We start from the raw sequence: 13,260 nt of genomic DNA, 5'->3' as shown, positions 1-13,260 counted from the left end.
CCAGCAGTGCATTTGCACCAGAAGGACAGCTGAGTGCAAAAGTTTGTACACCTCTATGACAAAATGAAGACATTTAGTTATGAAGACATTAAATATAAATAAAATTGAAGACATTCAAGATAAAACTTCTAGTGTATTTGGTTTTTACAGATTTTCCTTCATTATCAATTAATAAAATGGTTAAAAAGGGAAAAAATTGATATATTAATAATGAAAAAGTAAACCCTAGCACACCCTAACACAACGGCAGTTACTCTCGTAACTCGTAAAATCAGTAAATGTTTTACACAAGCACTAACAAATGAAATGTCTCACCACAGCACTTAAATTGGGTGTAGTTGCTGGGAAAGATGGTACACCTCAGCATTTTCATTAAATCTGCATTTTGGGAAAATGTTTACATTGTCGTCCACAGATGCCTGATCATTTTAGAAAAGGCACACCAGTATAGCGTCTAAGTGGTCTTGTGGCACTGGGTATAAAATGACATGACAAACTATCTAGTTATGTACTATATATATCCATATATTAAACCTGTATGTGTGTGTGTGTGTGCAGGACGGACTGAGGCTGAGCTGAACAACTTCAGCCCTCACTATAAGAGGCAGTACTGTGTGGCATTTTTCTCACAGCTGCAGGATGAAGTGGAGCAGCAGCAGACAGTTCACACACAGCTCCTCAAACAGAAGGTACTTTACCCAGTGCGCACTCATTAAACCAACTCAATTGCACTTATGACCTTTGTACAGGAGCATTGTCATGAATGTTTATATGAATTTATTTCCCTTCACTCGAACTAAAGGGCCCAAACCCGTTCCAGCGAAGGGAAATACATTCATATAAACATACATGTTCTAGACAGTTGTGTGCTTCCAACTTTGTGGCAATAGTTTGGGGAATGCCAATATATGGGTGTGATGGTCAGGTGTCCACAAACCTTTGGACATATAGTGTATATTATAACTCAGTTTTACAAACTCACAGTATTTACTTAATTACTTACTAAAGATTACTATTTTGGTAGGTTTAGCTACTGTTAAATAAACTGCTGAGAATATAAGAATGCAAATCAAGTTTATTAACAGCTGACTAGTTAGCCAGATACAAGGTGTTACAGTAATACAGTACAGTTGTACATTAGGAGGGAGCAACAGTTGCTCCCTGTAAAAAACAGTAAAACCTGTTTTTAAATCACTGAACTATGTGTGCATGTGTGTGTGTGTGTGTGTGTGTGTGTGTTTGTGTAGGAGCCACCACAGGCCTCTGATTTGGTGTATAAGGACAGTGTACTGCACTTTGATGACAGTAAGAAGTGGAAGGAGAGGTTTGCAACGGTGCGGGCAGACTACAGTCTGGAGCTTCATGACAGCCAGGAGGTACATCACATCTCAACACACTAATGCAGCATATTATTACCAAAAAATAAGTCACTATGGAGTATAAGACACCCAACCAATTTCATGTTTGTCACGCTAACATAACAGCAGCTTTAATTTATCTCATGTTGCAGCTGGATAAGCACGCCTACAATAAAATACACCAACATTAAGGGAATATAGCAGTTATACACATCATTTTACTGTAAACCAGCAGCACCTGTTGCAGCAAAGTCTTATTGTCTGCAAACTGAAGTATTACTGTTCAATCCTTGTCATTCTGGCTCTTCATAATTACAGGATAGGATAATATTATGTTATTTTGCACAGTTCTGCTATTTTGTAGTGATGTTAGATTGTTGTAATTGTTCATAATGCACTGTCATGTTTTATAATATCCAGACTTTTGCAAAAGGAACTCCTGCACGTCAAATACTCCAGCTAACAGGGGGCACTGTGCTGACTTCGGAGGAGAAATATTGTGCTCTAGTGGATAAGACCTTCCCTGACCTGAACAGTGAGTTTCTCTGTCCTTTTAGATGTCTTAATCCTTAGCAAGGCCTCAACTATTTGTCTTAAGGCAGGGATTTTTTGGCATCACTGATTTAAGCAAGAAAAAAATATAAGCCAAAACGTAGATAATTCAAGCCACATTTGTATGTGCTTGTAGACGTCATTTCTAGCCATGCAACTTTAAACAGTGAAAAGGTGGTACTGGGTTTTTTTTCTACATCAATTACGGTGTAGTGGCTTTTTACATCAGATATTTGCAAAAAGAACACCAACATGGCCTTTCACCCTTCTTTGTTAAAAAAAAAAACAAAAACACTTCAGTTTTCTCTAAAGTTTGCCCTTAGGTAAAACTTAAGCAAACATTTGCTGATCCTTCTCTACTCAGTGTATGCAACCCTGCATTGCTACTGTAACAAACAATGTGGATGTGCAACTATAGTCTGGACAAACAAATCAGATTTGGTCACTTGGAACAGGGTTTAAAAAATAAATGAGATTTGCTCTGCTGTGTGAACTTTGTGTGTAACAGTGACAGCCCTGAGTTACATAGTGCATTTGCCATTTTTAAGTGATGTTTAAGGTAGAATATGGAGTGCACCTATGAAATCCTGTAATGTGCAAAAGGTTAAGACCAGACAGCGAAACAAAGTAAAGAACAGAGATAGAGAGGAGGGCTTTGACCTGTCGCCTTCTCCTTAACTCTCAGTTGGATTAAAATACACTTTGCTGTTAATTTCTTTCCCATTTACTTTCCAGAAGAACAGAAAACAAGCCACCCAAAACAAATTGATTTTGACACACCTTCTCCTTTTATCCCCCCAACACCACCACCCACTTCCACCCTTCTTTAGGCTCAAAAGAGGAGGCCCCTTCGCCCATGGTGACCATTCCAGGGCCGTTTCCTGTCTTCCTGAGACTCCCATACAGGAGAGATGTCTACTTCAGCTTCCAGGAGGAGGACAAACAGATTCGCTTCGTCTCCATTCTCTCTGACTGCATCCGCCATCAAAACCACGGTGAGTGTTGTGAGACAAGATATGCAGTGGAGACAGGCCACTGTTTAAAATATGAAAGGGGAAGCACCTAACACTCAACACAGGGCCTGTATTACATATGTCATGTCTCACCAGTAAAAAGAGGCAATCTCCTTGTTGATTAAGATGTTACCAGAAAACACGTGGCCTGTCAGATTCTTACACTTCTTACATGGGCAGATATAGAACATATTGCTCCTTTAGTTATGGAGAAATGCACCTAGGCATTACTTACACCATTTTTATCAGATTTTAGTAGCCATTTTAAACCTGTGCTTAAAACATCATTTTGTAGATCTGTTTCTGGTATAAGAATCCCTCTCTTTTCAAATAGATTGGAGCTTTGGTGCTGTCAAACACACACTCACGGAGAACTGTCTTTCTCACACACACACACACACACACACACACACACACCAACACTAAGTTCAAACACACTCACATTCAAAGGCACAGACAGGTGGGTAGGTAGACAGACAAAATAGAGAGACAGAACCACAGACTAGCAGACACACTCTTAGAAAAAAAAAACCACCCTCACTCAGAGTTGTCTGTCACACATAAACACATTCACAAACACTACATTTAAAGACGCACACTCACAGACACGTGCTCGTCATACACACCCATTGACACAAATACAGCTGCTACCATTTATATATGGAACAGACAGACAAAGAGGTGGATCGATACACTGGTAGGTAGGTAGATAGGTAGGTAGGTAGATAGGCAGGCACATTCTTAGAAAAAAATGCTCCTTCTAGCACCCTGAAAGGTTCTTCAGTTTCTCCTCATGTGGAAGCCCTTAAACGTTCTGTGTGAGACCAAAAAACAGAGTGTCTCCCCTTTCAGAAAAAGTTCAAAAGTAGTACCCTTTAGAACACTATGAGTGATAAACATCCAAAGAACCGTTTTTTTCAAAAGACAGATAAATAGAGAGAGAGAATGAGAGATGAGAGAGCGAAGATGTCCTGCCTCCTTGAAACTATAAGGTCGCTGCTGTTGGTTTTTTCCGTGGCCTTGGTAACACTCTAATAATATCCCACTTACAGAAGCTGCTCTTCCTGTGCTGGAGGAAGGACGGTTTTGATGACTCGTCTTTCAGTGGTTTTAGCGGTTAGCTCTACTCTGCAGAGCATGGTTACACCCGCTGTAGCATCAAGCATATAGTACTGTTACACACGCTAAGTGGAGCTGTGCTACTTTAACACCTTCTGATGTATGTGTGTTTCATATTCCTTAAATACTACATGATCTGTTTGTCATGCAAAGTGACTGATGCAATAATTGCACATAATGATTCACTGGCTGATCTTCAAGTCTGATGTAACTTCTCATTAATGAATGGAGGGATGGTGCTAGTGCATCTCTAATAGAAATAATAATAATAGAAGAAATTCCTTGAAGCTTTATAAGGAATGATAAGTCCTGTTTAAGTTAGTAGCACTGGTTGTGTAAGTGCATGATGAGCACAGCATGCTGGAAAAGCTGTTTCTTAACCCTCTTTCTAATCGAAACACTCTTTCAGTTTCATCCTATTATCCTTCCCTTTCTCTTGGTGTTGGTATTTTACGGACCACAAGGGAGAAGTTTCTGACAAGGTAGTCACGCAATGCAATGAAATTCATATAAATTTATTTTTATTAGAGATGCACCAGCAAAATTTACCGATACCAGAGCTCTGAGTACCAGCTGATACCAGATACTGATCTGATACTGATCTACTGACATTTTGCAAAAGGTTTAAAAGGTTTTGCTGTAATGACATTGATGTAATCAATGAATATTATTATTATTGTTATTATTATTATTATTATTATTTCACAGTAGTAAGCTTATGCATTTGTTGCTTATTTATGAAAGACATCACCTGCATGATTTAAGACAATTTATTGTATATCCTTTTTTTAGTGCTGCGTCTTTGAAAAATGCACTATATGGCCAAACGTTTGTGGACACCTGGCCATCACACCCATATGCAGGCCTTCCCCAAACTGTTGCAACAAAGTTGGAAGCACATAGTTGTCTAGAATGTGTTTGCCTGCTGTAGGATTAAGATTTCCCTTCACAGGAACCAAGAGGCCCAAAAATGTTCCAGCATGACAGTGTTACTGTGCACAAAGTGACGTCCGTGAAGTGGTGTGGAAGAACTCGAGTGACCTGCACAGAGTCCTGACCTCAACCCCACTGAACACCTTTGGGATGAACTGCTGCATGCCAGGCCTCCTCACCCAAAATCATGAAAAATGAACACAGCCATGCTCCAAAATCTAGAGGAAAGCCTTCCCTGAAGAGTGGAGGTTATTATAACAGAAAAAGAGGACTAAATCTTAAATGGGATGTTCAAAAAGCACACATGCATGTGACGGTCAGGTGTCCAAATACTTTTGGCCATATAGTGTAAATGTTATTTTTAAAAACATAAAATATAAAGTTTTGCCTCTCAAACCTAAAAATGCTTTTTTAATTTTGTCCACATGCAGGATCTCTGTCACTCATCACCACACACACGTGCCATGTATGAAAATACATCAGCAGTTTGCATGGGGAAATAGGTCATATCTGATCTGATCCATGTTAATGTCTGTTTCCTGCTCTGTCTATATTCAGACTCTCTGAAGAAGACGACCTGTGAAGTCCAAGCTTTCCTTAAGGCCATTCATTTCTACAGACAGGAGAAAGGACATTATGAATCGTGGGAGATGTTAGTGGGCACCGACTGTCAAGTGAGCATCTTTGTCATGTTTTAGTCTATTGATGTGATAGCTTATTATAAATAAGCTTGACTTAAAACTAACCACTACAGAACACTACAGTACATAGTGTGCACAGAGATGGAGTGTGTAAAAAGAGAGGCGTGGATCTGGAGAGATGGTGTGTGTGGGGAGAGAAGTGTGTCTCTGGAGAAAGGGTGTGTGTGTGTGTGTGTGTGTGTGTGTGTCTGGAGAGAGGTGGTGTCCTCAGCTGTTAGACAGGCGTGTCTGAGTCACAGCTCTGTTTAACTGAAGTGACCACAAGGGAAATGTTTTCTTTTGCCTCTTTGGTTTTGATGCTAAAAAAAATACAATAAACATTCAGCTGCAGTGGGAAACGCTCCTGTCCTTCAGCCTTATAACCATTAAAACAGCTTCTCAATAAATTACAGAAAATATACTGATGGAAATGTTGTGTGCTCTTGCTAAATACTGCACGACATTGCTGCTTTATTTGTCACTTTGAAAAATATTGTAGATTAATATCTTCAATGGAAATATGAAATTGAGTATGACATATCGAAAAACTGAATAAATCCAGTAACTGCTTTCTGATTCTGCAAATTATTAAAGAAACTTGTATAAGTACAAATAATCTAAATAAAAATTATTTAGTATTACTTAGAAGTCCATTTCAAACATTAATGGCGAACATGAGTGTGGTGTTCTTTTAAATTGCAAAAAAAAAAAAAATAAAAAAAAAAATTATTAAAAAGTAACTTTTATGGACCTAGAACTATATATATATATATATATATATATATATATATATATATATATAGATAAGTTTTCAAGTTAAAAGTTCACAGGAAAATGGTCACTTTCACTTGGTGAAAAACATACAGTTCACTGTGTGTGTGTGTGTGTGTGTGTGTGTGTGTGTGTGTAGAGAGAGAGAGAAAGGTATATAGCTGATGAGATAGTCCAGTAGCCATGAAGCTAACACCTGTGCTTTCCTCACAGTGTTAGTAAACTGAAATAGCAGACTGAAATATTTGGACCTTAATAATAGGGCTATTATTAGCATTCATATCCTATAATATCCTGTACCATATTTGGGAGTGAAATAAGGTGACTGCAGGCTCAGCCACAGGAAATCCAGTAGCTGTGAAGGAAACACCTCTGCTTTCCTCTCAGTGTTGGCTTACTGAATCTTTGCCCTTTTATTACCTCTTTATCTCACGGGAAGCATACTTGTTATATAAGGCAGCTGATAAGCAGAGCATTTGATCACACACCTTTTACACTTGTCAAGAAGCGATTTTGCATGCTAAAGGAGAATCATGTATGTGAGGGGCATCTTTCTTTTACACAAAAACACAGAAAGTTCCTAAGAGTTCCTAAGTTACCTCTCCAGACCCTAACTATAATGCTGTGTAATGTCACCATTTCAGTTTATTAGTACCTTAGGTGTCTGTTAATTTGTCTGTTTTCTTTGTGTGTTATGATGCTTTGTGTTTAGCTGTTAGCGTGGCTGTATATACGCATTTAACAAATGGCAATTTTGCTTAGTGTAATATAACAGGCTGCTTGTTATTGCTAGGTCTGATTGTTAGACATGGAAGCACACAGCTAAAAATGGTCTTAGTTGCACATAGGCGAAGGTTCTCCCAGAAAAGTTCTCTCAGTTTTAGAAACAGTCTTTATTCACAATTATGGTCACAGTCCTTTTTCACACAGCCTGCAATAAAAGGGTATCAGAGTTTATTAGGTAATGTATTAGGTATTAGGTAATGTTCTATTTAGAGCACTTCTACTATTTTTGTGCGTTACTCAAACTGATGTGTGTGTATGTGTGTGTGTTTGAGCAGGTGCTGGCCAACTTGGTGATGGAGGAGCTCTTGCCGTCACTGCAGACAGAGCTATTGCCCAGGCTGAAGGGGAAGAAGGCTGAGAGGAAGAGAGTGTGGTTCACGGTGAGTTGCTATGTATAGACACGTGTGACTCAAAACTGCAGAAAGTCATTCCAACATCAGCAGCAACATGACTCAAATTTTCATATACGATAATCTCACTCACCTTTCATTTCAGTCGAGCTGCTGGCATGCAATAGGATGCCAAAGTGCACTGCTGAAATCTTTTTTATTTTATTTCAACAAGAAAAATCATATCCCTCAAATAGGATTCTTCACTAATATTATTTACTGAAAGCATCTGAGATGAAGCTACAGCTTCCACCTTCTGCCAAGCAAACTCTAATGTGGCTTAATTGCAGTGGGAATGTAATTAGGCACTGATTTGTCCCAAAGAGTAACAGACTATTAGGATTACGGTTTTTAGCCACACGCCTTCCTACATGTACCTCAGTAATGTTTTTGTTTGTTTTCCCATCTGCTTAAATTTGTGCAGTGTCAAACTGAAAAAGATTCACTCAAATTTAGTTTCAGACTGAGAAAGGACCATATTACTATCTAAAATGTCAGACAAAAGTAGCTTTACGTATGTGAGGCAGTCAGATATATACTGAAGACACATATATTTAAGACATGAATGTATTGGATGGTTATTCTTGGTTTGGATGCCTGTGTCTGTCTTTATGGTTTCGTTTTATGCTTGTTGCAACTGTAGAGTAGGGGGAAATAAATATTCGGACATTTTTGTTTTTTGTTATTTAATATACGTCCATTGCATATATCCACTTCAAATTTAATTTATGACTTTTGACTTTGTATTTACAAATATGAACAAAAAATTATGTATAAGTATAAACAAAGATCGAAACATCTACCATAAGAAGACTCTCATATAGTTTTTGAACCATATATATAGTATCATAAACTTTTTTTCAGCATTATGGTTCAGTTTTGGCCAGTTTCTCCTGGCAAATCATCTTCAATTCTCCAAGGTTATGAGGGTCCCTCTGATGAACTCTCAATTTCAAAAGCTTTCATAAATTTTCAATGGGAATCAGGTCAGGAGTTTTGGCTGTATGGTTAGGGATATTGTCTTGTTGAATCGTCCAACATCTCCCCAGATTCAGTTTCTTGGCCAATAAGATTAAATTCTCCTATATTAATTATACATTAAATTCTCTAACATGTTTGGTACATTGCTGTCCAGAGTAGATTTTTCCAAAAGAGTTCTGATTTGTCAGAGTGCTATTACACATGCACCTTTGTGTTTCTTTTATAGCGGATGAGTTTTACATGAGGTGTAGAAAGAGAGTCGATTATGGTGCAGTTCATTCCTTATTGCTTATTGTTCTCTGTGTATCTGTTGCTCCTGCTGCTTTCAGGTCATCCTGCAACTCCTTTTGAGTGTCTGATGGCCTCTCTCTTACCTTCTGTCTCATTAGTCTCAGAGATTTCAGTGTACCTGGCCAGGGACGAATAGTTGTGTTTCCGTGAACTTTCCACCTGTATATTATCAAACCAGTTGTACTGACAGGGATATTTAAGGGCTTTGCTTTGGCTCTCTAGCTTTTTCTGTTCGAGTGTTGTTTGATAATGTTGTCCCTGAGAACTTTAGGAAGCTCTTTCACCTTCACTATGATTGCTACTTTGCTGCATAAACTCTTCCCAATGAATGACTATGTCTTACGTAAAGACACCAGGTGCAATCTGCATGAGAAATTTTTGCAGCACTTGTATGTAGAACTTTTTTTGCAGCATTCATATGTAGAAATTTCATGTATATTTAAACATATCTTTGTTTATACCTATTAATACATATTTTTTATTCATATTTAAGTATAAATTTGAAGTGGATATAATTACTGGAAGTATATTAAATAACAAAAACAAATGTGTCAGAATACTTATTTCCCCTGACTGTATGTACATCACTTTGGTTTAAATGTGCTTAATAAATAAACAAAATAATAAAAGAATAAATAACCATGCATACTTACTTTTCCAGACAGTGGAGGCGACGTATGAGCTGGTACAGGAGCAGCTTAGTGAGGGACTGCAGAGACTGAAGGACGAGTGCAGCGAGATCGTCAAACAGCAGGAGACACTCATTCGGTCCGACATGGACCAGATTGTCGACTCCAGCAACTTTCTGAAGTCCAAACTGCAAGGTGAGGAATAGAGATGAGAAAAATGATTGATTCTTAGATGCATCGCGATTCGTTGAATACCTAGAGCTACCATTTACAACAAGCTCCTCAGCCCTAATGTGGAGGAAAAGAACTGTTATACAAATACAACCAGGAGTGCAATATAATAAAAAGAAAACATGCACATTATTCTCCAATCCATTATCATTACTTTTAGTGCCACTTTTTTTTTAAAGACTACATTAATTAACATGCCATATAATGCTTCACAGACAGTGTGAGGGTTCAGTAGATTGGATAGGGAAAATTCTAGGATGTTTGTAGAACAGATCCAAGACTATCATTCTTCATCCTTCAGTAGTATCCTTCTTGTTATTAGAACAAAGAAATACTGTTTTCTATGCTTCTTATCTCTTAAAAAAATATAGGCTGATCACTTCTAGAAATCCTATGGTATATTTCAAGCAACATAACCTGAAAATGTGAAGTAATCATCTATCACAGTGCATTACACTAATGGTATAACAGTTTCAGATTTTCCTATCACTGCACACCATTATACCGTTTACAACACCCCTAAATATAAACTGCTTCGACTGTAGAGGGCTGATATGAATGTTGTCTTGTTCTCCGTATATGTCCTAAGGAGCCAAATAAATGAAAAGCCCTACTCTAATACACTTGATGCCTCTATTTTCAATATTTTAGATTCCAAGCATTTAGGTAATGTCCATCAGAGATTCTGATATTCCTTCTCATAACGTTCTCGTATCCTTGGTAAAAATTTATTTGTGAAATATTGGGATACCAATATGGTCTGCAGATATCAGATCACAAAAGGTATGCTTAGATCATATCTGTAAATGTGGTTGTGTCTGTGACGCCTTATATGGAAATGAGAGCGGTACTGAGTGGACATTGAGAGCCATAGACAATTTTGTCCATGTTGGAGTATTTATATGTGCGTGTTTCTCAGGCCTTGTCTCAGAGCCGGCGATGAAGTTCTGCTCTGACAGTGTATCTCCGTATCTGGCCTCCATTCTGGAGGAGCTAATGGGTCCAGTGAGTTCTGGCTTCCAGGCCGTGAGGCAGCGTTTGGAGACAGAGCTGAGCCGAATCTGCAAGGACTTCCAACCTGGAGGAACTACGGAGGAACTTACTAAAGTAAGACTCACGAAAAGAGTTGAATGTTAAAAAGTTAAAATTTGATATCTGAAAGTTAAGGGTTTCAAGCATACTGTACATTACGGCTGCACAAAAAAAGTCAGTTAAAATCATAATCTTTTCTCAGTGTCAGTTCTGCAGCATTTGCACTTGGGCAACTACTGCATAAACAGAGCATCACTAATCCCCCTTATTCACAGTGACCAATGACCATGGACACTGTACCACATCACTACAACAGAAAGTGTTAGCTCAGTTACTAAAACATTGGGTATTAGCTGATTTATTATCAGAGCTGATTTGTTATATCAAAAATGGAAAACCGTGAGATTGGTACATCTCTAGTTGATGGTGAATGCTGGTATTTGAATGTGTATTATGGTAGATATTGGGCTATGAAAGAGAATGTGGGTGTTGCTTGCTGAATGTTGGTGTTTGATAAAAAAATATTGGTGCTGCTGCCCCCAGCAGCTTCAGTAGTGTATTACGTTCTACCCAAAAAATAGTGGGTTGCGTGGGTTATCAGGGTTATAGAGGGTTATAAGGGTTACCTTATAAGTAAACAACACATAGGTTATAAAAATCTACAACAAATGAATTTTCAAAATCCGTTATGTTGACTAATCTTTGCAGCTCTATTTGCTAGTGATTGTTTGTGTTTGAAGAAGAATCTGGGTCATTGATTATGAATGTTGGTATTTGATGGAGAATGTTGTCTGATAGTGTATGTTGGTGTTTGTTGGTGAATCATTGATACTGTTTGATGGTGAATGTTGGTTTCTGTATCATGTTTATAAGGCGTTAGAGGAGGTGTCTCATGCCCAGCTGGAGGACTGTTATCAGCATGTCTCCATACTGAAGGAACAGCTGCAGGAGCTGCGCAGCCGCTTCAAGTTCTCCAATTCCACACTGGTGGTGCACAAGACACAGAGCCACATGCAGCAGGTAGGCCTCATGGTGCAGCTCCGCCCTGGGGACCATCATCTACTGAGCTCTCTCTCACTCTTATACTGATTCACTACAGTGGCTATTTTTGTTGTCTTTAGTTCTGTCATAGAGGCACTAAAGCAGTCTTCAAATAATCAATAATGTTGAACGTTACAATACTCAGAACTGTGGCTCCCTCTGTCGTTTGCCATAATATACATTATAAAGATAAGAACCTGTGTGAGTTGTTGTAAGCATGCTCGTTTTATGGGTGCTTTGCTTCTTTTAGCTGATGGAGAATGCTGTGTACACATTCGAATTGCTGCTTCAGTCAGCCATGAAGGATGAACCTGAGAAATTGGCCACAGTCATGGAGAAAGCCAAGCTCCGAGTGCTTAAGGTGACCATACATTAATCATATGTTCAGTTTTACCTAAACTAATCCATAAAAAGACTAAATAATAACTATTAGTTTGTGAATATCACATTAAAGACCTATTCATCATTTTCAGCAATATGACTATGACAGCAGCACAGTGAGGAAGATGATTTTCCAGGAGGCTCTGGTGGACATCACACTGCCAGCCATCAGGAGAAACCTGGCACCCAGCTGTAAAACTGTAACTACTAGCACTCCACTAGCACTCACACGTTAGGGCAAAACATGAGACATAATGTCTAATTTGTAAAGCTTTCATGTCCCTGGGAAAATAGCATGCTAAATTAAAAATCTGTGATATCAAACTTGAGTGTAGTAAATAGCCAGCAGAGCCGAAATGAAACAAGACAGAAAAAAAGATTAAACTCTGCTCAACCCAGCTGCACGGTTATCACAGCTGGCCACATCTGTGTTAGAATCTGATAGGCCTGGCATTTTCCTCATTACTAAGATTTGTGTCTTTGTCTATACTGAATGAGTTTTCCTTTTTTGTTTTCCTGCAGGAGCTGCAGAAGTATGAGCAGTACATTTTTGCTGATTACACAAACTTCATCCAAGTGGAGAATGTCTATGAGGATATAATGCTGAACACCCTGAATAATGAAGTAAACAAAGGTAAAATGGCTTAATTCTTATTGTAGTTCTTTACTATTACATAACATTATTAAATTATTCTGATGATTATATTGAAAAACACAGGCAAACATTAGAAATACACTCACTTTACACTTTATTAGGAATACCTGTACACCTGCGCAATCATGCAGTTATCTAATCAGCCAATCATGTGGCACGTGGCTGGTGTAGTGTACACTGCTTTTTTGCATTGCATTGCTGCCACATGATTGGCTGATTAGATAACTGCATGAATGTGCAGGTGAACAGGTGTTCCTTGAAGTGGTTGGCGTAACGTATACCGATAAGTAATGGGTTCCTGAGTGGTACAAAGTTTTCATGCTAACATCTGGAGATTATGAGTTCGAATCCCAACAATGCTAAAGTCCAAGAGATCATAATCCACGGAGGCCAAGAGAGCGTAACTTGGTGAAAAAGA

General features: G+C 38.4%; 1 protein-coding gene across 1 annotated transcript in view; it reads left to right on the top strand.

The window, feature by feature from the left end:
- Nucleotides 1-13,260, top strand: part of niban1b (niban apoptosis regulator 1b) — a 29,351-nt gene that overhangs the window by 14,391 nt on the left and 1,700 nt on the right. Inside the window, exons 2-13 of the mRNA XM_026934957.3 lie at nucleotides 559-689; nucleotides 1,248-1,376; nucleotides 1,779-1,893; nucleotides 2,741-2,905; nucleotides 5,534-5,649; nucleotides 7,488-7,592; nucleotides 9,535-9,697; nucleotides 10,653-10,840; nucleotides 11,639-11,785; nucleotides 12,057-12,167; nucleotides 12,280-12,387; nucleotides 12,710-12,821. Coding sequence (XP_026790758.3) covers nucleotides 559-689; nucleotides 1,248-1,376; nucleotides 1,779-1,893; nucleotides 2,741-2,905; nucleotides 5,534-5,649; nucleotides 7,488-7,592; nucleotides 9,535-9,697; nucleotides 10,653-10,840; nucleotides 11,639-11,785; nucleotides 12,057-12,167; nucleotides 12,280-12,387; nucleotides 12,710-12,821 — 1,590 coding nt within the window. The remainder of the gene's footprint in view (nucleotides 1-558; nucleotides 690-1,247; nucleotides 1,377-1,778; nucleotides 1,894-2,740; nucleotides 2,906-5,533; nucleotides 5,650-7,487; nucleotides 7,593-9,534; nucleotides 9,698-10,652; nucleotides 10,841-11,638; nucleotides 11,786-12,056; nucleotides 12,168-12,279; nucleotides 12,388-12,709; nucleotides 12,822-13,260) is intronic.

Source organism: Pangasianodon hypophthalmus, chromosome 14 (assembly GCF_027358585.1).
Source record: "Pangasianodon hypophthalmus isolate fPanHyp1 chromosome 14, fPanHyp1.pri, whole genome shotgun sequence".
NCBI lineage: Eukaryota > Metazoa > Chordata > Actinopteri > Siluriformes > Pangasiidae > Pangasianodon > Pangasianodon hypophthalmus.
The sequence above is the reverse complement of the archived record's forward strand: the minus strand, read 5'-3'. Positions and strand labels throughout refer to the sequence as shown.